Here is a 26628-nt window from a genome sequence, read left to right as displayed (position 1 = left end):
GCCCCGCGCCTCCGACTGGCCCTGCCCGGCCGCCCCTAGGCCCGCCCCTCGCGGCTGCGGGAGGGGCTTGTTCCGTGCCGGGGGCGGCCAGCCGGGAGCCCAGGAGGGGCGCGCAAGTTTCCTCCCGCGGCGGCGTGCGGAGATCCCCGGGCGCGCCGGCGGAGGCGGGTGAGTGTCGCTGGCGGCTAGAGCGGCGCCGGCTCGGCTCGGCTCGGCTCAGCTCTTCCCTTCCCCGCCCAGCTCTCGGCCTCCTCGGACGGGAGGGGGAGGGGGAGGGGGAGGCCCGGCTGGCTGGCTGCTCCGGGGCGTGCAAAGCGCCCCCCTCCCGCCCTTTGTCTCGGGGCGCCCGGGTGTGCGCACGCAGGAGGCCCCGCGCCTTCCTTTCTGCCGCGGTCCATCGCGGGGTTGGGGCGGCGAACCGGGCAGCCCGCCCCGCCCCTCCCCGGGCTGCGTTGCCCCCTGCCAGCCCGGCGGCGCCCTTCCCTCCGCCTCCCCCCGCAGCCCCCATGGGTAGGCCGGGCGTCTGGCAGCTCGGGGCGCGGCGGCGGCGGCTGGAGCCCCCTGCGGAGCCCCTTGGCAGCCCGGCCGGCGCCTCGATGCCCATCCGCCCCGCGCTCTCCGCCGCCCCTCCGCTGGCCCCTCTCCGGTTGGGGGGCACCGGGGCTCTGCAGCTCCCCTCGGAGCGCCTTTGTGTGCGCCGCCCGCGCCTGGCGGTTCCCTAAGCGTGCGCCTCGACCTGCTGTTTCCAGCGGAGTGGCCATATTGAGGGTGCTGCAGGGAAACAAACCGGGCCCTTCAGGCCTGCGAAGGAGACGCGCCTCGCTGCAAGCGCAGGTGCCCCCCGCCCCGGTCCCGCCCTGAGAGCCAGGACTTCGTGTGTATTAGTTGGACTTTTAACTTGGTATTGTAATGTCTGTTGGATAAGTGTAATGCACTGAACTGATTGGCTCCTGCTGAGGAAAGGCTTCCTCGCAAAACTGGGCCGGTAGCCAAGTGGGTTCTGGATCAGATCGCGCCTGAATCCTCCCTAGAAGCCAAAATGCTGAAACTGAGGCTGCGCTCCTTTGGTCACATAATGAGAGTCAGGACTGGCTGGAAAAGGCAATAATGCTGGGAAAAGTTGAGGAAGACCCACCGTGAGATTGCTGGACTCAGTCAAGGAAGCCACAGCCTCCAGCTGAGCAAGGTGCCAGTGAGGGGACACTTTGGAGGCCCCTCATTTGCAAGGGTGCCTTAAGTCAGAAGGGACAACAGAACATGGTGTTGAGTGCTGGTGGACAGTGCCCCCAAGTCATAGCTGACTCATGGTGACCCCCCCCCGGTAGGGGGTTTTCATGGCAAGAGACAGAGGTGATTGGCGGTTGCCTGCCTCTGCAACCCTGATCTTCGCTGGAGGTCTCCCATCCTGTTGCTATCCAAGGCCGACCCTGCTTAGCTTCTGAGATCTGAGGAGATCAGGCTCACCTGACTAAGGAGAAGGTGTGAAATGGCACTTCAGGGCCCAGGTGACTAACCCTAACCCTAACCCAAGAGTAACCTGCCTCTTGGCTGTGTGGCCCATTACCCCGCCCCAGCCCCAGCCCAGACCTTTTTGGGTGAGAGGGCCTGGAGTGCCAGAATCTAGGTAGCCAAATGTATTTGGATATTTAAGTGTAAACCTATTTACTAATTTGTTTAGTTACTTAATACATTAAATTGATAACATTTAATTTTAATTGCCTAACCCTTGTCTGGCAGCCTACTGCACTCACTGGCCAAAACACTGGAAGGTAGGAGCACGTTTAATTAGCATTAAACAATTAAGCAGATGCATGGAGTGTGTATTATCCTTATATTTCATTAAGGTTTAGATCCTAACTGACATAAAGAAATAAATGGAAGCTGAGCATCCAAGAAAGAGCTCCAGGGCTCTGTAGCGTCGCTCTTGCTTTCTCCCCTCTTTTGAGTCCTAACCATTTTCTGGTCTGGCGTTTGGTACTTGCAGAAGCTGAGTTTCACAACTTCAGCATTTCAAGCATGCTGGGAAAGTCTGAAGATTTTTTGAAGAGATCCCCAAATGGTAACAGGTAGCAACCTCAGATTAGTGTTTCTGTCTGCTGTTGCTTCCTGCTTGGAGACCCTGTAGCTCTCCAAGACCCTCCTTGGAGGCCACAGGCATTGAACCTGGGCTCTGATGCGTGCCAAGTATGTGCTGTGCCACTTACCTGTCGCTCTCGCTGTGTATTATTTTGACTGTGGTCAAATATTCCAGGAAGGCAAGGAATGTGCTCACATAAGCGGCAACCCAGCTTTTAAATGGCAGCTGGGTGCCGGTGAGCAAAGACAGGAGATTCAGTGACGTCGGCATGAATCTGGGTGCACATGTTACATTTAGGACTAACCACAGCCACCTTGCATAACTAACTTCTGAACTTTTCAAAGATGCAGGACTATTGCAGTAAACAAAATATATTAATGATGAAAGAAGGAAGGCAGAAAGCAAGCGGTTTTACTAAGTATTGGATGTGTTATGGTGGGTGTTTGACCAGCAGTAAAAAACAAAAGATTTGATTAATTGACTAGTCAAATATTTTTAAAATAAGGCCTTTATTAGAACAGCATAAAAGATAACAAAAGGCCTACAGAAACAAACAGTCTAACTTATTTCCAGTATATGAGCTTTCTAGAGTCAAAGAGCTCTCGAAAACTCATACGCTGGAAATCTACTTGCTGCCGCTCTTCTGCTATAGACCAATACGGCTATCCACCTGAAACAGCCTAACCTATTGTGAAACAAACTTTTCAGAAAGTTGTAATAAGTTAAAACTTAACAGTGTCAGCTATTTAGGGTTTTTCCCCCCTGGAACACCACTGTTAGTTATAAGTTACAACATTTTAAAAAATAGTAATAAAGTGTAAATAAAGCAAAATAACAGCAACTTTTTCTTTATAGCCAGTTTTTAAAGGTAGTTGTGCTGGCAGAGCCGGTTGTTGCTGTTTGAAGATGCCCGGAGTTCAGCCGGGGGTTGGCAAGAGCTGCTTTCTGAGGCTTTAGTACGCACCTTTGTGTGACGGGAACTTCCGCCGTGTTTGGGGTCCCTAAAAGGCACTTGGGGTGGGCAGTTGATTGGCAGAGGGAGATAACAACAACAACATTTGATTTATATACCGCCCTTCAGGATGACTTAACACCCACTCAGAGCGGTTTACAAAGTATGTTACTATTATCCCCACAACAATCACTCTGTGAGGTGGGTAGGACTGAGAGAGCTCCAGAGAACTGTGACTAGCCTAAGGTCATGCAGCTGGCTTCAAGTGGAGGGGGTGGGGAATTGAACCTGGCTCTCCAGATTAGAGTCCTGCACTTTCAACCACTACACCAAACTGGCTCTCACGATGTGGATCGTGTCTAAGTCACTGCGGAAGGGAGAGGGCAACTCTCACATCCTGCACCTTTACTCCCAGCTTAAAATGGTTGCCCCTGCTTTTATCCCATGTAGGCAAAAAACAACAACAACAACATGTCCCCCCCCCTACAGCAATCAAAGGAGCAGGGAGAAAAGAATCCATGATTAGAGCTGCCCATGTTTTGGGGTTAACGTCTTAACGGGCAGCCATGGGGGACCCATTTGTCAGGCAACTATTGCAGGGCCAAGGGGCCAGAGACCTTCATTCTTGCTAAGGGGTGCCACTATAGTGGAATCAAAACAGAAAGCTGTCTCTTAAAGCATTAACGTTATTGGCTTGAGGGTATGTTTTACAATATTTGACTATGGCTCAGATAATAGGCAGTTGGTATGAACAGTCCATTTGACTAGTGTGTCAGCTCAAGGACACTCTTTGTTAACTGTTCGAGAAACATACAGAAATTAATACCTTGCATATATTCAGACCTTCATTTCTAGAATCTCAAGTATAGAAGCTTGATGAAAATTGGTTCTTTTTCTCTTTTAGGCAAAAAGTGCCAACATGTTAAGGTGGTTGCAGGGTAATGCAAATGTGTGAGAGCTAGTAACTTGTGTGGTCTTATTTGCATGGCAGAGTAAGATGAACTTGAAGAACAAATGTCTATTTAACGTGGCACAATAGATAACCTGCAGAATTTGAGTCCAGTGGCACCCAAGAGACCAACAAGATTCTGAAGAAGGAAGCTCTGACTCTTGAAAGCTTATACGCTGAAAATCCTGTTGGTCTCCTAGGTGCCACTGAACTCAAATCGTAGAATCACAGAGTTGGAAGGGGCCTTACAGACCATCTAGTCCAACCCCCAGCCCAGTGCAGGAACACCCTAAAGCATCCCTGACAAATATTCATCCAGCTGCCATGAGGGGAGAACCCACCACATCCCTAGGCAGCCGATTCCACTGCTAAATTACTCTTAACATGAAGTTTTTCCTAATGTCCAGCTGATACCGTCCTGCCTGTAGTTTAAATCCATTGTTTCAAGTCCTACCCTCTGTTGCCAACAGGAACAGCTCCCTTCCCTCTTAAGTGACAGCCTTTAAATACTTCAAAAAGCAATCATGTCTCTCCTCAACTTCCTCGTCTCCAAACTGAACTTTCCCAGGTCCCTCAGTCTTTCTTTGTAGGGCTTGGTCTCCAGGCCCCTGATCATCCTGGTTGCTCTCCTCTGTACCCGTTCCAGTTTGTCCACATCCTGTTTGAAGTGAGGCCTCCAGAACTGCACACAATACTCCAGGTGGGGCCTGACCCATGTGGTATATAGTGGGATAATGACATCCTGTGAGTTGGATATTATGTCTTTGTTAGTACATCCCAAGATTGTGTTTGCCTTTTTTGCTGCTGCATCACTCTGACTACTCCTATTTAGCTTCGTATCCACCCGTATCCCAAGATCTTGTTCACACATATTGCTCCCCAGAAAGTGTATCCCTCATCAGTATGATGCTTTGCATTTTTGTTACCCAAATGAAGAACCTGGCACATCCATGTTAAATTGCATCTAATTTAAATTGGCCCCTTTTCCAGTATATTCAGATCTTGTTGAATTCTATCCCTGTCTCCAAGGATGTTTGCTACTCCTCCCAGTTTGGTGTCACCTGTAAATTTACTGAGTAACCCCTTCACACCCTCATCCAGATCATAAATATTGAAAAGTACTGGGCCCAGAACCGAGCCCTTGGCACTCCAGTGGACACCTCCTTCCACTCAGACATGATGCCATTGACAACTGCTCTTTGGTTGCAGTTATCCAGCCAGTTCCCTTTTCATCTAACCATCCTAGAGTCAGGTCCACCAGTTTACCCATCAGAACATAATGAGAAATTTTGTCAGAAGCTTTACTGAGATACAGATAAACTACATTGACAGCGTTCCCGCAATCCAGTAAACTTGTCACTCGATCATAGAAGGAAATGAGGTTGGTCTGGCAGGACCTGTTGGGGACAAATCCCTGCTGCCTTCCCCATATCACCATGTTGTCTGCCAGATGCTTGCAGACTGACACCTTGCCTAAACCCATCTCTAGGTGGGCCTGTTCTCTCCTTCAGGCAGAAAACCGAGGCAAAATAAGCACTGAGCCTTCTCTCTGTCCTCTGTTAGAGTCTCTCCATTTTCACCCAGCAACTGGGGTATCACACTCTTCACCTTCTGTTTGCTCCTCATGTATCTGAAGAACGTCTTTTTGTTGTGATGAGTCCCCCTGGCCAGTCTCAGCTCATTCTGAGCTTTGGCCTCTCTGACAGCTGCCCGACAGTGCCTAACTACCCCTAGATACTCAGCCTTTGGATGCATTTCCTTCCCTCCATTTCTTGAACATCTCCTTTTTCTTCTTTAGCTCATCACAGAGGTCTCTGTTCATCTACATTGACTTCTTAGATCCTCTACCACATTTCCGTCTTGCTGGAATGGTAGCAGCTTGAGCCTGCAAGAGCTCTTCTTTTAGGACAGCCCATCCTTCACTCACTCCTTTACCTTCCAGCATTCTTGTCCATGGAAGAACTCTCATTATATCTCCAAGTTTATTAAAGTTTGCCCTACTAAAATCTAACCTGCTCATTTGGCTACAAACTCCCTTGATACCCCACAGCAAAAGCAATTCTAGGAGGATGTGATCACGTCTCCCTAAGGTTCCCACCCCCTTTACCCCATCAACCCACTCTTTCTCGTTGGTCAGTATCAAGTCCAGTATGGCCGAGCCCCTCGTCGTTTCCTCCACCATTTGAGAAATCCTGCTGTTCTACTGCAGACTAACATGGCTAACCACCTAAACAACTCTAATAAATACCTGTATTTTTTTCTTTACCTGCTGCACTTTATGGGAAAAATCCAACTGCTAAAATAATGAGTTGAATCCATTAATTGATAAGATTTCTCCTCTGAGGACAGACTAATGACCAGAAAGTATTGTAGATCAAAAAGTCAGATTCAGAACTTTGGTTGTGTTCAGTTTTAGATTTATTATATAATTAATAATGCTGTGCGTAATTAATTAAGACTTCTTTAATTAGCTACTAGCTCTGTAAAGGTAAAGGTGTGCAAGCACACCTGTGCAAGCACCGAGACATTACTGACCCATACGGGGACGTCGCATCATGACATTTTCTTGGCAGACTTTTAAATAATATAATTTTTAAAACATGGTTTTGAAAACCACTAATTTTTTTCTTTTATATGCTTTTAAATATACTCTGCTAGGTATACTTTCAAGTGTTTTAATTTTAAACCTAATTTATAACAGTTTGGGCTCTCCACGTTGTAAACAAAAGGCGAGAATTGTTTTGACTATCACTATCGTACCTTTTTATGTTTGTATAAGTGGTGATTTATCTCCATAGTTAAAATTTACAGCGTGAACATTAAGCTGACCTAGATAAGCCTAAGACCTTTAACTTCAGTGTATTTACGGGCACCTAAGTCTGAGTAGGGTTAGGCTGTTAGATTAATTGATTCATCAAAACAATGAATTAACTTGGGTTTTTATAAATATAAGATGTGCCACCCCATAACTGCACTAAATGAATACTTCAGATTTTATCCTCACTTTAACATTCAAATGAAGAACCATGGCTGAAATTCTTGCTCATATCAGTTGACCCAGAACTGACTGGTAGATTCATGTGAATTTACTCAAACACGGACCCCTTCACTTGTACAGTGAGGAGTACAGGGATAAGTTTTACAGAAAACGGAGTGTGTGGGGGTGTGGGTAAGGAGAACTAAGACCCCCCCTCCTCCCTTTCCTTGCTGTGTTTGGTTTTTTAAAGCCCCCCCCCCCAGCTCATCTCATTTCAAGGTCAGACAGGGAGAGAACGGTTCTAGCCATGAAAGGCAGGGGGGTAGGGTTTAGATCTCCTCACTCTTATGCTCCATTTTCTTTTTAAATACGGTCGTCCCTTTGTCGTGAATGGAAGGACATGAGGGTAACTACATCTGGATTCTCCCAGCCTGTCCCACTTGCCCCAAACCCTGGCAGATCCCAGACCCAGCTATGCTTTCCCTCAGCAACAGTGCTGAAAATCTTCTGAAGCTAGCTGTAATTTTAATGCTGTTACTAACTGGTTTGCCCCCAAACCTAGGTCTTCACAGCAAACTGCCCATGCTGGCGCTGCAGATTTTTCCTGTGTGTGATAGGATGAGCTCATTGATTTAGAATTTGTGTATGTGGCTGGGAGCAATCGCTGAGGTAATCAGCTGGAAAGGCTGCTCTCTTGTGACCCGAGGAAGCTTCGGCCCACGTGAGAGTGAGCGATTTGATGGGTTGTGGTAGGTTGCTTACAGAAAGAATGCAGTGCCTCTCAGTCCTAAGGCACGATAATACCCTCATAGAATCATAGAGTTGGAAGGGGCCATACAGGGGGCCATCTAGTCCAACCCCCTGCCCAGTGCAGGATCAGCCTAAAGCATCTCTGACAAGTATTCATCCAGCCTCATCTTGAAAACTGCCAGTGAGGGGGAGCTCACCACCTCCCTAGGCAGCTGATTCCACTTTTGAACTACTCTGACCGTGAAAAAGTTTTTCCTAATATCCAGCCGGTACCTTTGTGCATGTAGTTTTAGCCCATTGCTTCGCGTCCTACCCTCTGCTGCCAACTGGAACAGCTCTTTGCCCTCCTCCAAATGACAGCCTTTCAAATATTTAAAGAGAGCAATCATGTCCCCCCTCAACCTCCTCCAAACTAAACATTCCCAAGGCCCTCAGCCTTTCCTCGTAGGGCTCAGTCTCCAGACCCCTGATCATTCTTGTCGCTCTCCTCTGCACCCTCTCGATTTTGGCCACATCCTTTTTGAAGTGAGGCCTCCAGAACTGCACACAATACTCCAGGTGTGGCCTGACCAAGGCAGTATAGAGAGGGGCTATGACCTCCTGCGATTTCAATGCTATGGCCCTTTTGATACAACCCAGGATTGAATTAGGCTTTTTTGCCACCGCATCACACTGACTGCTCATATTCAGTTTACAGTCCACTCTTACCCCAAGATCTCTTTCACATATACTACTGCCCAGAAGTGTATCCCCCATCCAGTATTTGTGCTTCCCATTTTTGTGGCCCAGATGTAATACTGTGCACTTGTCTTTGTTGAATTGCATCCTATTCACAGCTGCCCACTTCTCCAGAGTATTCAGGTCTTGTTGAATTTTAATTCTATCTTCTTGGGTGTTTGCTACCGCTCCCAATTTGATATCATCAGCAAATTTAATGAGCAGCCCTTCCACTCCTTCATCCAGGTCATTGATAAAAATATTGAAAAGTACCGGGCCCAAAACCGAGCCCTGAGGCACCCCACTGGACACCTCCCTCCAATCTGATGAAACGCCGTTGACCACCACTCTTTGGGTGCGGTCCTCCAACCAGTTCCCTATCCACCGACCACCCTGAACATGTTCCTCACAGGCAAAGCCTTCATCTCACAGCTTCCAGGGAATGAAGCTGGTGAGGTAATCCTGTGTTTTCCCGGAAATCCAGCCATGAGTGGGGAAAAAAGAAATTGTTTTGCTTCCCATGTCAGGCCTTTGCTGTGTGATTCATCTGGATGCCACCCAGTGGTATGTGCAAAAGCTTAGAATAGGATGGTAAAACTTGTTGCCCCTTCCATATCATGCTGAATGTAGCCCCCCCAGTTATATATGGTGGTTGACCACTAAACCTTGTGGTTACCAGGCCTTGCAAAATGAGTGATGTGGTTGCAAATGCAGTTGCCGATGAACTGTTTTTGGTCTTGTTTGTGCAAACCTGGTGTAAAACAGTCCACATTTCTCTGTTTTCTAACTGCTATAGTTTAAGAATACATCATGTCAACAGGTAGCTGGTTAGCAAATGATGGGTGAATGTGAATTGGAAGCAAATGAGCTCCAACAGTTTGGCAATGTTGGGAAGTAAATTTTACCAAATCCTTGCTGTCTTAGTTCTCCAGTGGATTGGAAAGGATGCATGAAATATGTGTAGGGTGTAGTGGTTAAGAGTGGCAGGACTCTAATCTGGAGAACCGGGTTTGATTCTCCACTCCCCCTCTTGAAGCCAGCTGGGTGACCTTGACTCAGTCACAGCTCTTCCAGAGTTCTCTCACCCCTACCCACCTCACAGGGCGATTGTTGTGGGGTTAATAATAACATACTTGGTAAACCGCTCTGAGTGGGTGTTAAGTTTCTTGAAGGGTGGTATATAAATTGAATGTTACTATTATTATTCTGCAGCCAGTGTGGCTCTGAATATGCGCCCTGCAGGCATAACTGAATAGAAGCAATTCTTGTCTCAGCTTTTAAGTGCCAAACCATAAAGTTGGCTGCATCCTCCCTGGAGGGAAACAGTGTGGTATGAGGGAAATGTGAACGACCAGATGCCAAGGAGGAAGGACTTGCTGTGTTCATTTTTTTTTTTTGAAAAATTTTTTATTGGGTTAGAGCATTTTTATTTTTACATTACAATCAATTTTCCCCTAATTTTTCATTTCTAACCCCCTCCCTTTCCCCCCCTTTTGTTGACTTCCAACAGCTTTCCCACCCTCTGTCCCTTTTCCCTTACTTCTATTAAATTCCTCTGTCTAAAACAGATATACATTCTCCATTATATTAAGCAGTACATCTTTAACTCCTTTACTTATTATACACCCAAACTATACGTCTTTAGATAAACAATTTATCCCATTTTCCAGTTTTGAATAATTCTATATAAACCTATATATCATAAACCATAAAAATTTCCCACATTTAAATCAAACAATTTGATTTGTTCTCTATATATTACTCATTTCAACTTTTTATGGTAATTCTATATAACTCCTCAGATACTCAATCAATTTAACTCTTCTATACATTCAGTTTGGTGCATATAAATCTTGTCAAAGAAAGAAAATATTGTTAGTTAGTCAATCCTCATGTTTAAACCTTATCATTAATTATTCTCTATCAGTTGACCTATACATATCTATATATATCTCAATCAATTAATCTAACTGCTTATAAATTCACATTTCTCTTCCTCCCCCGGTAAAGTCACCCCTCTCTTTTATACTTTTATTATATTTCAGTAGTTCTCAAACTGCCACAGTTTTCCTCCCACCTCCCATTTCTTCTCCAGGTATTGTTTCAGCTTCTCCCAGTCTGTGTTGAACTGCCCTGAGTCCAGATCTCTCAGTTTTCTTGTCATCTTGTCCATTTCAGCCATATACAGCAATTTGTAGATCCAATCTTCAATAGTTGGTACTTCTTGTACTTTCCATTTCTGCGCATACAAAAGTCTAGCTGCTGCAGTCATATAAAAAATCAACGTCCTATGATGGGCTGGAATTCCCTCCATTCCCAAGTTTAGCAGCAGGAGTTCTGGGTTCTTATTTATTTGAAACTGTAAAATTTCACTCATTTCTCTTATTATTTCCCCCCAGAACTGCCTAGCTACCTCACACGACCACCACATATGATAGAGGGAGCCCTCATGTTTCTTACATTTCCAGCATTTATTAGAAGTATTCAAGTTCCCTAGCGCAATCTTCTTTGGTGTCATGTACCAACGATAGATCATTTTGAAAATGTTCTCTTTAATATTGATACATGTCGTTGTCTTCATTGTAGTTTTCCACAAGTATTCCCATGCCTCCATTGTTATTTCTTTATTGAAATTTATAGCCCATTTCACCATCTGTGTTTTAACTATCTCATCCTCAGTATACCATTTCAGCAATACTTGGTATACCTTGGATATTCTTTTCTTGTCTTCTTTAAGAAGGGTCTGCTCTAGTTCCGAGTTCTCTGTTCGTATGCCCCCTTTTGCAAAGTCTGAGTTGTATAAGTCTCTAATCTGTCTATACTGAAACCAATCATAATTAGGTGATAGTTCCTCTTGCGTCTTTATTCTAAGTTTAGATACTTCAATCTTAGTTATTTCTTTATACGTTAAACATTGTTGTTCATTATCCACAGCTCTCGGATCTATCACCTCATATGGAACCACCCACAAGGGGGTTCCTTCTTGTAGGTAAGTTCTATACTTCTTCCAGATTGTAAATAGACTTCTCCTTACAAAATGATGCAGGAACATCGAGTTGACCTTTACTTTGTCATGCCATAGGTATGCGTGCCATCCAAAAATTTTTTTATATCCCTCTAGGGATAATAGTTTCTTATTCTTTAATGTCATCCACTCTTTTAGCCAAACTAGGCAGATTGCATCATGGTAAAGTCTCAGATTGGGCAGTTGCATTCCGCCTCTCTCCTTTGCATCTTGTAAAACTTTTACTTTCACTCGAGGCTTCTTGCCTGCCCAAACAAAATCTGATATTTTCCTCTGCCATTTTTCAAATTGTTTAGAGTCTCTGATGATTGGTATTGTCTGTAACAAAAACATTACTCTTGGTAACACATTCATCTTAACTGCTGCAATCCTGCCCAACCATGACAGGTTCAGTCTATTCCATTTGATCAAGTCTCTCTCTATCTGAGTCCATAATTTTTCATAATTATTCTTGAACAAATCTATATTTTTTGCAGTCAGCTCAACTCCCAAGTATTTCACCTTACTAGTTACTTCACAATCCGTTGTTTCCATTAACAATTGTTGTTTCTGCTTAGTCATGTTTTTGCATAATATCTTTGACTTCTTTTTGTTAATGAAGAAACCTGCCAAATCTCCAAACTCCTTGATCTTGTCTATCACTTTTGGCATGTTCTCCAGTGGGTCTTCTACAATTAACATTATGTCGTCTGCAAATGCTCTGACCTTATATGAATAGTCCTTTATTTTTATTCCTCGTATTTCCTCATCTTGTCGAATTTGTATCATCAGAATCTCCAATACTAAAATGAACAACAATGGAGATAACGGGCAACCTTGTCTTGTTCCTTTACTAATCGTCAATTTCTTGGTCAATTCATCATTCACTACAATTGCTGCAGTCTGGTCTCTATAGATTTCCTTAATTGCTCTGACGAATCTTTCTCCCAGTTGTAGCTTTTCCATAGTGGCAAACATAAAGTCCCAGTTTAAATTGTCAAACGCTTTTTCAGCGTCTACAAAGAAGAAACCAACCTCTTTGTCACAACGCTTGTCGTAGTATTCAATAGCATTGATCACTGTCCTTAAGTTGTCTCTTATTTGTCTGTCTGGCAAAAAGCCTGCTTGTTCCTCCTCTATGACTTCCGAGAGCCACCCCTTCAATCTCTCCGCCAATATCTTCGCAAAAATTTTATAGTCATTATTGAGTAGTGATATAGGCCTATAATTTTTCACGCTAGTCAGATCTTGGCCCTCTTTTGGGATCAATGATATATTCGCTTCGCTCCAAGTGTCTGGAATTCTTTGATCCCTAAAAACTCCGTTCATCACCTCTTTTAGGAATGGTGCCAGTTCATTGACCATTGTCTTATAGAATTTAGCCGTAAGTCCATCTGGCCCTGGCGCCTTTCCTAGATTTGCGGATTGTATTGCCATATTTATTTCCTCATCAGTTACTTCACTGTTCAGCTTATTTCTCCAAGCTTCCGAGATCTCTGGAAGTTTGGTTTTCTCCAAATATGATGCTATTGATTCTTTGTTTACTTCTTTTTTATTATACAGCTTAGCGTAAAATTTATAAAAGGCTCTGCTAATGGTAGTCTGCTCCAAATACGTTTTGTTTTCTTCACAAATTTTATTTATTATTTTCTTTTCCCTTTTCTTCTTTAATTGCCATGCCAAATATTTCCCAGGTTTATTAGCACCCTCAAAAGCTTTTTGATTCAGTCTTTTAAGGTTCCACTCCAATTCTTTATTACTCATTGCTGTTAACTGTTCTTGAAGAATTTTGATTTCCTGATGTATTTTCTTTTTCCCTGGTCTCTTTTTTAACTGTACTTCTTTGGCCTTTATTTTCTCCTCAATCTCTTGTCTTTTCTCCTCTTTCTTTTTCCTTGCTCTACCATTTAAGTCCATTAGTATGCCCCTTACAACCGCCTTATACGCGTCCCAAACTTTACTGGTTGGTACTTCTTTATTCACGTTGTATTGTATAAAAAACTTAGTCTCTCTTCTCAGTGTTTCCATATTCTCACTTTCCTGTAACAAGTCCTCATTTATTCTCCAGGCTTTCCTTTTTCTCCTTTTTCCAAATTTCCACATAATTGGGTTGTGATCTGAGCCTACCATCGGCATTATTTCTACCTCCTTAGTCCATAGCGCTAAGTCCTTTGAGGCCCAGATCATATCAATTCTTGATAATGTAAGATGCCTTGCAGAATAAAAAGTAAACTGTTTGGTTTTAGGATATTCTCTCCTCCATACGTCTTCGAGAGTCTCTTGTTGAATCAACTCAAAAAAAAACTTTGGCAATAGTCCTCTTTTCTTTTGTGCTTTTGTAGTCTTTTTGTCTAATTCCAAATCTGTCACTCCATTGAAATCTCCAGCAAGAATTATCTGGTCATATACAAGATCGTCTAGGTGCTTCCTTAAGTCCTCAAAGAAGCTTTCCTTTGCACCGTTAGGTGCATAAAGTCCGACTACCAACACTCTCTTTAAGTTCCAATTACATTCCACTGCTACAAATCTAGCTTCCACATCTCTCATAACAAATTTTGGCTGCAGCTCCTCTTTTATATACAACACCACTCCTCTTTTTTTCTTGTTGGAAGCCGCTACAAATTCTTTGCCCAATTTTCCAGATTTTAAATATTTTACATCCTGTTTTCTAATATGGGTCTCCTGCAAACAAACAATATCACATTTTTGTTTTAGTAGCCAATGAAAAATATTTTTTCTCTTATTCGGTGAGTTTAGTCCATTTACATTCCAAGATAATACTTTACACTCCATATTCATGGTTTTGTTGGTAAGTCTTTTTCATTGTCCTTGATAAATCTCTCCATCTCCCGCTCAGATCTGATGCGTTTTTTTGCCCCTCCAAACTCAAAGGACACTCCTTCCGGTAACTCCCATCTGTATCTGATATTCATGTCCTTCAAAGTCTGAATTAGCACTCTATATTTTTTCCTGTCCAATAACACTGATCTGGGCAATTCCTTCATTATAATAATCGTCTTGCCATCAATCTCCAATGGATCTTGAAATTGTTTGGTCACAATCCTCTCTTTCATATTTCTGGTTGTAAACTGCACAATCACATCCCTTGGTAGTTTCCTCTGGGTTGCAATTCTCGAGTTCACACGATACGCCACATCTAGGATAGCCACAATTTCCTCCTCCTCCTTCCCCAGGTAATCAGCCAACACCTCAGTCATCTGTTCTTGCGCTGACTTCCCTTCCACTTCTGGCAGACCACGAAAACGAAGCTGCTTCTCCATGTGTTTAGTTTCTGCAACTGACATCCTCCCCTTCACCAGCCTCATCTCTGTTTGTTGCGTGTCTATTAAATTCTCCATCGCGTCTTCTACTGTTTTAACTCTCTGCTGCGTTCCTTGTAATTCACTGCTAATCGTTTCCACACCTTTTTTCACTTCTGACAGCTCCGACTTTACTGTCTGTGTAACTTCCTTGACCTCTTTAATAAGCTCCAATTTCGTGTCCTTAAGTTCTTTCATCATGTCTATAAGTTTTTTGTCCAAATTTTCTATTGCCGATTGCCACTCTTTTTTCGACATCGTGGGGCTTGCTTTAGCTCGCTCCCACGAATCTGCTCTCTTCCTCAGCTCCGTGGCGTATAATTAAACGTTTTCCTTTTTTTTTTAAATGTCCCAATCTTTGCCAAAATTAATTTTTTATATCCAAAATGTCGGGCGTCTTTTCTCTATGGTTTCTCTATATTATTATAATCCAAGATGGCCTACTTCCTCTTCCGCTGAAGCCACGACCCTTCCACTTTCAAAGATGGCGATTCCCCACTTCCTGTCCTTTGGCAAGGGCCGCTTCCCTCCAGCCACTCTATTGTTGTTACGCACTTCCTGTCTCCCGTCTTCCCACAGCAGGTCTCGCGATGGTGTCTTTTTCCCACAGCTCCAAAACCACAGGTATTCAAAACAATAGTCCGATTTTTGTAATAACTTCTTTAAACTTAGTCTCTTTTAAAATACAACTCCTGCCGAGTCTTCACCTCCTTTTCACTAGTCTGTTGCAGTTTAAAAATCTACTTTCTTTCCTCTCTGTTTTTGTCAATCTGTCCCGTTTCAAGAGATAGCGATCTTTACCTTCTCTCCAGCTTTCTCGGGTTGTAATCGCTGTTTCGATCTTAAATTCTCCTCTCGACTTCCCTCCCCGATCGAAGCTTGGGTATGTAGGTCTTATGCCAGCCGAATTGGCCCCAAAATTGCCGCAGAGATTATAGCCGACCCGTCGCAAGGTGGGACCTCAAGGATCGGGGGGGAGACTCCTTGTGTAGAGCCCCCCCTCGTCCGAGATCTAGCTCACCCTAGGGTCTTGAGCGTTCTTTGCCTGCTCCCCGCCTGAGAGCAGTCGGCCGCGGGTTATTTTCACCCCTCCGGCCGGTTAAAACGGCAATCCGGTCAGCTCCACAAATGGAGCTGCGTTAGACCTCCATGAATCCCAAACCGGAAGTCCTCGACCTGTTTTTGGTCTTGTTTGTGCAAACCTGGTGTAAAACAGTCCACATTTCTCTGTTTTCTAACTGCTATAGTTTAAGAATACATCATGTCAACAGGTAGCTGGTTAGCAAATGATGGGTGAATGTGAATTGGAAGCAAATGAGCTCCAGCAGTTTGGCAATGTTGGGAAGTAAATTTTACCAAATCCTTGCTGTCTTAGTTCTCCAGTGGATTGGAAAGGATGCATGAAATATGTGTAGGGTGTAGTGGTTAAGAGTGGCAGGACTCTAATCTGGAGAACCGGGTTTGATTCTCCACTCCCCCTCTTGAAGCCAGCTGGGTGACCTTGACTCAGTCACAGCTCTTCCAGAGTTCTCTCACCCCTACCCACCTCACAGGGCGATTGTTGTGGGGTTAATAATAACATACTTGGTAAACCGCTCTGAGTGGGTGTTAAGTTTCTTGAAGGGTGGTATATAAATTGAATGTTACTATTATTATTCTGCAGCCAGTGTGGCTCTGAATATGCGCCCTGCAGGCATAACTGAATAGAAGCAATTCTTGTCTCAGCTTTTAAGTGCCAAACCATAAAGTTGGCTGCATCCTCCCTGGAGGGAAACAGTGTGGTATGAGGGAAATGTGAACGACCAGATGCCAAGGAGGAAGGACTTGCTGTGTTCATAGCTGCATGGAGCAAGGAGTTGTTGGTACGGTTCATGACAGAGGAATTCTGCTGAAGGGAAGGCTGCCTCGAGGGCGTTGTGTTAAGGTAACCCACGGTAGATCCAAGCGTACCACTAGGGGACATAGTAAAGACTCCAGTAGCACCTTTAAGACTAACCAACTTTATTGTAGCATAAGCTTTTGAGAACCACAGCTCTCTTTGTCAAATGCATTTGATGAAGAGAGCTGTGGTTCTCAAAAGCTTATGGTACAATAAAGTTGGTTAATCTTAAAGGTGCTACTGGACTTTTTGCAACTACAGACTAACATGGCTAACTCCTCTGGATCTATGAAAGGGTCTAGGATGATCTAAAAGTGTGCTTAAGTAAAATCTTCCTGTGCTTAAGTAAAGCTTTTTTCCAGTCTCTTTGGATTTTGTGAGCGCCTGAGAGAGCAAGGAGCTGCAGGGTGGGTAGTCTTATCAGTGAGTTGAATTGCCCTGAGCTAGAGATGCTGCCCTGGGCTTCTGAGGACACACACACCCCTGTCAAGGGGAGGAAATGGAGCTCTGATAAGACTTAATTGGTGGCCTCTTGTGGGGACTCTGAGAAAGAAATGATCCCTTATCATACTGATAAACCCAAGCAGTTCTCTGATTCATCAGTCATGGGGCTGTAGCAAAGGGAAAAAGAGAAGAGAATTACGACTGAATGGTAAGGCAGCAACATACTGGTTTTTGTTAGAGAAAACCATCATATATTTGCAGTCAGATCGAGTCAATAAATCGCATTTCCCACCTAGAACTGCCAGCTCGTTCCCTGGCGAAGAGGCCTGTGCTTTATAACAGTTGTTAGCTGAACACAATTTTGCTGGAACGCCTTTCCTCGTCGCTGTATCTCTGGCTAGCATGCAGCTGCTGAAGACACAAAAGCGTTAAGCGTGTTTGCAGCTGTGATGAACTTTCCATTAGTTCAGGTGGACATACGGAGTTTCCTTCTGGGGAATCAGTCGACTGGTCCATTTATCTCAGCACTGTCTCCTCTGATTTGAAGAAGCTCACCAGGTTCATGGGCAAAGAAGGGACTTCTTTCCCTGAAGTCCTTTAACTTGAGGTGCCAGGGAACTATGGAACTGCTACACACAAAGTGCATTTTCTGCTGTGGGGTCACGCCCTTTCCTCAGCATTTAGACATGTGTTGTTTTGATTACTCCAAATGCCTCTGAAATAATCATTCTCCCTCCTCTTTCCCTGTTTCCCCCCCCCCCCCCAGATAAGTGACCATGCTTCAGCCAACATACTTTGAGGAAGATGCTGCCGCAAGAGTCTTCGTTTTCAGTTAAATATGCATGCTAGAATGGCTGCTGCAGGTGCCTCCTGTATTGAGGAAGAAGCTGGAGCCAGGTCTCCGCCAGCTCCCTGCAGGCGACTTGAGGCCCAGAGACAGCAGCTGCAGGAGGAGAATGGGACGGCTGACCGGCTCTCTGAACAGAGCGATGCTTCCTTCATAGCAGCAGAGCAGAACCGGCAGCAAGCTGCTGCAGGCAAGTTGAAGAAAACAGCCTTCAAGCTCTTTGGCGGGAAGAGAAGCATTTGCACGCTGCCGAGCTTTTTCGGAGGGAAAAACAAAGGCCATGGAAAGGGAACCTCTAAGAAGGGCTTGTGCAAAAGTAAAACTCATGATGGCATCAGTGATGTTGGATGTGAAGATGCTGGTGGAGGGCGTCTCAGGAGCCCCTCGGATGGTGGAACAGACTCCCCTTCTCCCCAGCTGCCAAGCTCCCAAAGTGCCCTTTTGGCAAGAGGTGCTGGCCCTCCGGTTGATTTTGTTGGGCAGTCAGCTTCTCTGTGTGGGAGTTCAGAGGGCTTTGAGAAGAAGCCCAGTGGAGACAAATCTTTGTTCCTCCCACGGCCTAAAAAAGGTCTGAAGGGGCTATTCAACAGCATCCGGCGCCATCGAAAGAACAAAGCTAATGAACCTGAGAAAACAGAGCTGCAGGAGTGGACGTCTAGGGGAGCTGTTGCTGAAGAACAAGGCAAAATAAATAAGCAGGCGGGCATTGGAAGTCAGGAGACTTCTGAGAAGATGAATCAAAAAAGCATGGTGCTTCCTCCAGAACGTGGGGAGAACCTTCTTAATCAAGCTGCACCTGGAATAAAGGCCAGTCTTGGTGAATCAAGAGAGGGAAACCAACTGGTAGTTGATGAAAACAGTTCTGATGGGGGTGCAGCCACTGGAATTGCAAGCAGCGGAGACTCTCCGGATGTCACATTGGATGTGGGTGACACCCTCTGTGTGAACGCTACCTGTGATGTCCTTCCGGACACTCTCCAGCCAGAGTATTTGGACAGCGATCCGCCTTCCGTCCCTTCTGGGGACCAACTTAGCTTGATGTTTGGAGATGTGACTTCCCTTAAAAGCTTTGACTCTTTCACTGGCTGCGGAGACATTATTGCTGAGCCAGATATTGACAGTATCACCGAGAGCGCCACTTCTGCAGGGCGTAGTAGAGACGCCACCAAAAGGAGTTCCTGCCTTGTTACTTACCAGGGTGGAGGGGAGGAGATGGCTGTGCCTGATGCTATAGAGGAGTATCTCCAGCAGATGTGGGAAGGTGCTGCCAAAGTGGATGCTGCCACCTACGAAACCCGCCTACCTGAGCTCATGACAAACAGTGATCTGCAGGGAGTGAACGCTGGCAAGCAGGAGCCTCACCACTATGGTGACAGCCCAAGGAATAACATGGATCCCCTGACTCCACACAGTGACCAGCAAGAATCTGCTCCCAATAGTGATGAGGGTTACTATGATTCAAACACTCCGGGTCCTGAGGATGAAGCTGGAGATGAAGAAATCAAGAAGGATCGCCTTCCGAGGGACAGCTACAGCGGTGATGCTCTTTATGAATTTTATGAGCCAGATGATGTGCTCATGAGTCCTTCTCATGGGAATGAGCCCTGGTTTGACAGGAAAGCTCCCCCCTCAGAGACTTTTGGCCAGTTCTTGGACTTTACTCTTTCTGCAGAGAAGGATTTGGTCCAGATGATGGGACAGAAGAGTGAAGTGATGGAAACAGAGGAGGAGAGGCTAACATCCATCCAGAAGCAGCTTCTGTATTGGGAGATGCAGCGAGAGCCAGTCTTGAAACATCTGGATATGCTCAGTAAAGATCAGCATCCCAGGGAAAAGGAATGCAATGAATGTAAAACAAGAACAGCCAACTTAACCGGCAAATGTCCAAGTTGCCTTGGTTGTGAGCAAGGTGGCCCTCATGCTTTGAGCAGAAGCCTGAACACTGGCATCTCAGCTGAAAACCAAGACTGGAGGGACTTGCAAGAGATGCTGTGCCCCCCAAAATATACTAATGGCAGTTGTGGCCCCAAAGCACATGGCAGTTGCTTTATTCAGTTCATGGAAAATGGTATCATGTTGGATTCCAATTTGGAGCATCCAGCACTCGAGTCATACGCCTTGAGTGGTTTGGCCCTGGAAAAATCTGTGACCTACCCTTTCTACAGAACACATGGCCGCCACAGCTGCCCACCAAGCGAACATCACAGTGGAACTGAACCTGGCTTTCAAGAGTCTCACCCAGAAAGCAAATGTGGACCGGAGCAGGCTGTGAACTTCTCTCAAGCCCTGGTGGAATTCACTAGCAGTGGGACTCTGTTCTCCAGTCTCTCTGAAAGCCTCGGGAGCTCAGACTCGGGCTCTGCCTTCACTCAGAACCTTCCTGCCCTTCCGACAATGGTCACATTTGATATTGTCGACGTTGAACAGGAGGGCGAAGGGGAGTGGGAGCAGCATTTGGAGATGAACACCGATGAGGATATTGCAGCATCTTTTGAGGCCTTTGACAGTAGCTATGTTCCGAAAGACTCCTTTGCTGAATGTGACGAGAGAATGTTTCCTGGGTCTCTACAGAGCTCTTTCCAAAGTAACTGGGGTGTTGCCAGCCTTCCCCGTTGTCTTCGGCTTCAGGAGTTGAGCCCCCCCATGCCAGAGCCGCTGTCCATCTGCAGGAGAAGCCGGTCCCTGGACACCGAGAGTTTGGAGTTCGAGCTTGGAAGTTTGCAGCCATCCAAGAATGGCCTGAAGCCTTGTGAGCTTTGGTCCAAATGGAGTAGCTGCAAAAAGAAACCTGCTGAGCCAGGAGTGAGTGCTGGCCAGGGAAGTTCTCCAGGTTCTGCAGAAGAAAGGGAAAGTAGCGGCACCCTTCCTTGGCCAGGACTGCAGAACGTATCCTACAGGGTGGATACGTTTCCTTCTCAAGAGGCAAAACGGTGGGACTATGATCTGAATGCACCAGCCTTCCAGAGCACATGGGGCACATTGGACCAGCCCGATGCAGAGCTGCCTTTCATGTGCATGGGGCAGAACTCTGCACAGGAGACTGCCAGGAGACCTCCGCATGATGGGACCAATACTCCAGTGTTTCAGATGCCAAGACTGATGGCCAGGCCATCCAGCCTCCCCCTGCAGACTCCAGTTGAGTCCCAAGAAGTACCTGCTGCTTCTCACAGGCATTGTGGAGACACCATGGCTAAAAAACTGGCCTGGGTGCTCCCTTTGGGAGATAAAGGTGCTGACTTGCCTCCCAGCTTTGCTTTTGCCTCTTCCCCCGACAAACCAGCAATGTGTAAACCTGCAGACATGATGGAAGGAGTGCCCCAGTTTCACTGCAGCAATGCTGAGGCTTTCAAGGGCGGGGCTGAGCATCACGGGAGCTCTGAAGCCAACCCACTGAACAGGAGAGCCGCATGCTGGAAGGCGCCCTTGGCCTCCTGTCAGAATGTCGCGAGGAATGTAACAGTAGCCAAATAGCTCGTGTGAGTCTCACAAGTGGGTTAGGGTGGACAGGTTCCAGAGGCTGTGGTGGGATTTGAAACGTTGCAAATGATAAGTTTAAATTATATTCGGGGGTGGGTGGGTTGCTGCCTCAACGGTGAGGATGATGCAGGTGGAAATTCAGCTGATGGTGCTCTTATCTAGGTTAAATAACAAGTTGCTGTTCCACTGTGTGAACTTCCGTAGCTGCTTAATGAAGGGCTGAAGAAAGGGTGCTGGCTGCAGTTCATGGGGACGTTGGATTACGGCTGATCCATCTGTAAGAATCTCCATCTCAGCCTTCTACAGTAAAGTTAAAAGTCAAAGGGGCAAAATCATTTGCTGAAGCCATCCAGTGGGCAAAGCTCTCTTTCTTTTAAATATTCATTATGGTTTTAACAAGAATGGTTTGCTTATGGTTAAAAAGTGGTAAATATTCAGTTTTTCAGTTACTAAAGCCATTTGCAGAAAGTGATTGGTTTTATCCACAGGACAGGCAAATCTATACAATCCCTTGCATGTCAAGGGTGTGCGTAGTAGGGTTGAGTTGCAAAGTTGTGACAGTAGCTGGATGGGGTATTGGTTAAAGTGACCAAAGTGGGACAAGGGAGAAGACACCTTCTTAAACAGGAGTTACTTTATGGAGAGGAATGAAGGCAAAGTAATGACACACTTGCAGATTTTCAAGGGGTTAGTTTTTTAAAAGTCTGCTTCAAGCCACGTCCCGTTTAAAGACTGCATTCCATCATGTCCTGGTTACAACTACGCTTCTTTTGATAGAATGTCTGGCAAAGTTAACTTTTCCTGGGTACCCCCCAGTACCTAGAATACACTGAGCTCAGTCACCAAACTAGTTACACTGGTATACTGCTGTTGAATCTGGTCTCTTTATTCTGGCTTTACTGGTTTCTCTACTGGATTGCAATACTTTAGAAAAGCTTAAGTGGATTAGTGCCTGGAGGTGTCATACTGCAAGTTTTTTGCATCTTCTTGGCTGGTTGGAGTCTGTAATGTCATGTAGGGTCTATGGTAGAACAAACTGGGTGGTTTCTGTTTTCTGTCTTCCAGCTAGGATTGGCCAAGACATCTTGCTGCCCAAGGCAGAACACCCCAGTAGCATCTTGGCTTACATAAAGACAATGATGAATTAAGGTAGGGCACAATCCACTGAGAAACTGCCCTGTGCAACTCCTGTTGAAACACACAGGAGCACTGGGTGATTTCAGTGTGTTTTGTGCAGAAAGACTTCTTGGTTTTGAAGCGCTTGAGCTCAGACCTCTTCCCCCCCCCCCCCGTTGTCCTGATGGTTCCTTTGGTTTTCTACCTGAAGAGGACTTCAGGGGCATGCTGGATCAGACCAAAGGTCCATCTAGCATCCTGTTTTCAAGATTGCCCAGCAAGATGCTCTTCAGAAGTTGATAACCCTTCTTAGCTTTTTGTCTGAGCACCTGCCATCCAGAAGTATGCTGCATCTGGATACAGAGGTTCTATTTACCTATTATGGGAGGGGGAAATCTTTGGTTCTCCATAAATTAGTCTTACCTTTTGTGAAAACTTGTGGCTTACTCCATTCCTAGTTCTCAGAACTGCATTCATTATTCCTTTGACTCCTAAACTTCCAGGCTAGTAACTAGTGAGATGGAAAAACTTCTGACTAAGGACAGTGCTTCTGAGAAACATATAGATATAAAATTTGCAGTAAATAAATACTAGACTGTCTGGCCAAGACCATCCATCCAGATTCTACAACTCCATCAATGCTGGGATAGTTAGATCTCCGCCTTTATTTCGGGCCTGCGAGAGAAGTTACCCCTTCTGGAATGGAATATTCCTCCTTCCAGTTGTAGCTCTTCCTGAGACAAAAAGGTGATCCTCCACCCTCAGGGGCACCCTCAGTATTGACTTGGGAAATCAAGTGGGCAGCTGGAGATTTCGTGAGAATTGACCAAAAGCCTTCTGCTCATACAAGGGAGCGTTTGGATTGGAGATAGGAGATTCTCGGTCTACCAGCATCTGCCAAAGGCGGGGGCAGGTGGGGTGTCCTTGCTAAGCACTTGGTCAACGGTCCTGTCTGATAGGTCCTGCTCTGCTTTGTGGATTATGGGCTGTGGGGGGCTGCTTCCTTCCTTCTCCATTTGGAATTGCTGTTGTTCATACACACCAGGACTATTCATGATCAAGCTGCTTGCACTGTGGACAGCTTTTCACAGTGGCCTCCTTCAGCCTTGTATTCTTGGATGTGTTGGGGGTGGGTGGGAGGAGCCTTTTCATTTAAGCATGTCACCAAAGACATCTTGTGAAGTTTGTTGTCAAGTGGTGTCATTTTTACTAATGTATATGTAAAAAAAAAAAAAACCATGGTGTTGCTAAGAATGTCCATATCTGCAAATGCGTGTCTTTTAGCATTTTTGGTTGTACATATTTAATGGAAATATTTGTTTTTTTAAAAAGAACACTTTATATTCTAATATGTACAAATTATTCAGCTCTGCCTTGGTAGCGTGACCTGTTTCCAGTGGGTTTCTTGAATGTATTGCTTAAGAAAAAAATCATAAATGTGTAGTCTTATTTCATCTGGGGGCAAGATTTGGCACTTGGAAACATCACCCTGGGGTGGGGGGGGGACTGCAGTTATTAAAAGCCGACTGGTTGGGTCTGGAGAGGAGGTTGCTCCCCCTTCTTCTGGCCTCTGTATTGTTGTCCTTCCCATTTGGCAGATTTCAGCCTGTTAAAGTTCAACTGCAGCAGGCAACAGATAAGCTAGTAAAGCCATTCTGCATGTTACACTGAATGAGATGGTAGAATCCAGGCTTGTGCCAGATGGCAAAAGTGTTTAAATTATTTCTCCTATGTATTAAAAACTATCTAGAAAACAAGCACCAAGTTTAGCATGCTGGTTGCCTCGTGATTTCAGATGGGAGGGAAAAACACTCTGGCATCTGCCATCAGCTGCATGGTAGAGGGGTAGAGTTTGTGTTAAGCTAGTAAGCGATCATGGGATCAAAAGAAGGGTTTAAATCTTTAAATAATAGATGCAGGGCATTTTTAATATGGATGACATTAAAAACAGAATCATGCCCACACATGCCGCCCTGCATGCCGTCAGATGGTACAGTCCCAAGATTCTACCTCTTGATTTTGAGTAATGTGTAAAACAACTCTTGGAGCTGAAATGAATCAAAAAGATATCTAGGGTGCCTCCATGCTGTGAAACTAGACATCGTCCATCAACAGCATTGTCCTGTTCAGCTCTGAAGAACAGCTTGGTTGTGGAAGGATCTAATGGTCCAGTCCAGTCCAGTCCAGTGTAGTTGACAAAAATCCATACAAGAGAAACATGCAGAATTGGCTGGGAGCCAAAGAAGTGTCCAGTGCTCACAAGCGGTGATGTGAACCCAGTGATAGTTCAGGTCATCTTCCAAGTGCTGGGTCTACACTACATTGGAGATTTCTTTTTATATGCATATAAGATCAATGTTACCTATTTTTATATGTGGTTTTTTCCCTTGCATTTTATATACATTCATGGGAAAGCTTTTCATGGGGACTGTTCTTTTGACTTGTATTTTTTTAAAAAGTTGCAGTTTACTGTTTTGAAAATCTATGACTGCTGCTATCACTTGTGCAATGGGAAAGGGCAAATGTGCTCATTGATGTTGTTTTCAATTGTGTGTTGCTTGGTGGTGTTCCAACACATGCGTTGGAATATTTCGCGCTTTCCCCCCTTCCTTTTTCATCTACACCCCCCCCCCCCCCGTTTTTCATGGTTACTAACAGCCCCTGACGGTTTAAGTAGCAGTTCGTTATCTCTGCCAGGTCCTGTTGAGGTGATTTTGTGTTCCTTTGGGTTCTTGTTTGTGGCTTTTTATTCGCGAATTTGGAGGTATTTTAGGTTACTATTTAAAACTAGGAGGGTTAGCTGTGTTAGTCTGTAGTTGCAAAATAGTAAAGAGTCCAGTAGCACCTTTAAGACTAACCAGCTTTATTGTACCATAAGCTTTCGAGAACCACAGCTTTCTTTGTTCTCAAAAGCTGTGGTTCTCAAAAGCTTATGCTACAATAAAGTTGGTTAGTCTTAAAGGTGCTACTGGATTCTTTACTATTTAAAACTAGAAAACTGTTATTTTTTGTCCTTATATTTGTAAAAATTGATCCCTTTGGAGAATAGTTCTTTTCTAAATGCTTTGAAGAATTGTAGGAAGGGGAATGGTATTGCCAAAGTGTTGCCACCACTGGATTTCTGTGGGTGAAACCCTCTTCCTTCCTTGGTGTGAGTTCTCTTAGTTCTGATCACATCTCTGCAGTAGTAGAATCCGTCCTTGCATCCTGTAATCTTGGTGAGGATGGCTCTTGTTGGATTTTGGTGGCTTTACAGGAAGGAATTTGAAGAGGAGAAAAGAAAAAAGCAACTGTATTTTTTTTCCCTGGATGGTAAAGGGGCTGGTCCTAATCCAGGAAGGAAACAGCCAAATGCATTCCAGTGATTCCACTCCTCTTGGCTGGGCTAAGGGAGCAGTAGCAGCCTGGCTTTATACCAGGCACCGTTTGCTTTTGTATGTTCCTTACTTTAGGTTAGCGCAGGAGTGTGCAGCAAAGGGTGAAGAGAGAGGCAGCATTTTTAATAGTGCAGGGAGCTGTTTGATAGCACATTTACTGCTTTTATAAGCACCGCTTATTCTCACCCACCCCACCAGACTTGGAGGTTGCTTTAATAAACTTGTTCTGCAGATTTTCTATATGAACTGGGGAAAAGCTGACCAGCTGTGGTGAATGTTTGTCTAGCACCCATGAGATTGCTGAGCTCACACATCTAGTGCTGGATTTTCTGGTGAGCAGGTTTGTATTTCCAGTTGCAAAGCCAGGTTTGCTTTGTCAGTTAAAAGCTGCCGTGATTATTAACACCTGACCCTGCGGGAGGAGGAGTTTGCTGGAATATTCCTGCGCAGCTAAAGTTTGCTCATTATAGGATCCTGTCTGGCCTAATATTTGCCTTGCCTTTGCCCTGCTGTTGTTAACATGGCAGAGGCGTCTTTGAAGGCCTCCCCATTTTGCAAACCGTTTGTGAAGTTTTTTTCTGTTGTACGTTCTCATGATGTGGATGTGTGTATGTTCTTTCTCTAAGGTGCTCTGAAGGGATCTTGTTCCATTTGGTCTTGTTTTTAGCGGAGGAAAAATGGTAAAAGTACATGCACAACCATAGCAGAGAGGCAGGAGTGGAGAGAAATGGTTCTGCCCTCC

At 45.1% G+C, this 26628-nt stretch overlaps 1 protein-coding gene across 1 annotated transcript; it reads left to right on the top strand.

Annotated features, from left to right (window-relative positions):
- The first annotated feature begins 106 nt into the window (after positions 1 to 106).
- On the top strand, positions 107 to 25364 carry AMER1 (APC membrane recruitment protein 1). The gene is made up of 2 exons (XM_054996669.1): positions 107 to 168; positions 17836 to 25364. The coding sequence occupies exon 2, from the start codon at positions 17908 to 17910 to the stop codon at positions 21385 to 21387; it is 3480 nt and encodes a 1159-aa protein (XP_054852644.1). The 5' UTR covers positions 107 to 168; positions 17836 to 17907; the 3' UTR covers positions 21388 to 25364.
- The last annotated feature ends 1264 nt before the right edge of the window (positions 25365 to 26628 follow it).

This window comes from Eublepharis macularius, chromosome 13 (genome assembly GCF_028583425.1).
Source record: "Eublepharis macularius isolate TG4126 chromosome 13, MPM_Emac_v1.0, whole genome shotgun sequence".
Taxonomy (NCBI): domain Eukaryota; kingdom Metazoa; phylum Chordata; class Lepidosauria; order Squamata; family Eublepharidae; genus Eublepharis; species Eublepharis macularius.
The sequence above is the reverse complement of the archived record's forward strand: the minus strand, read 5'-3'. Positions and strand labels throughout refer to the sequence as shown.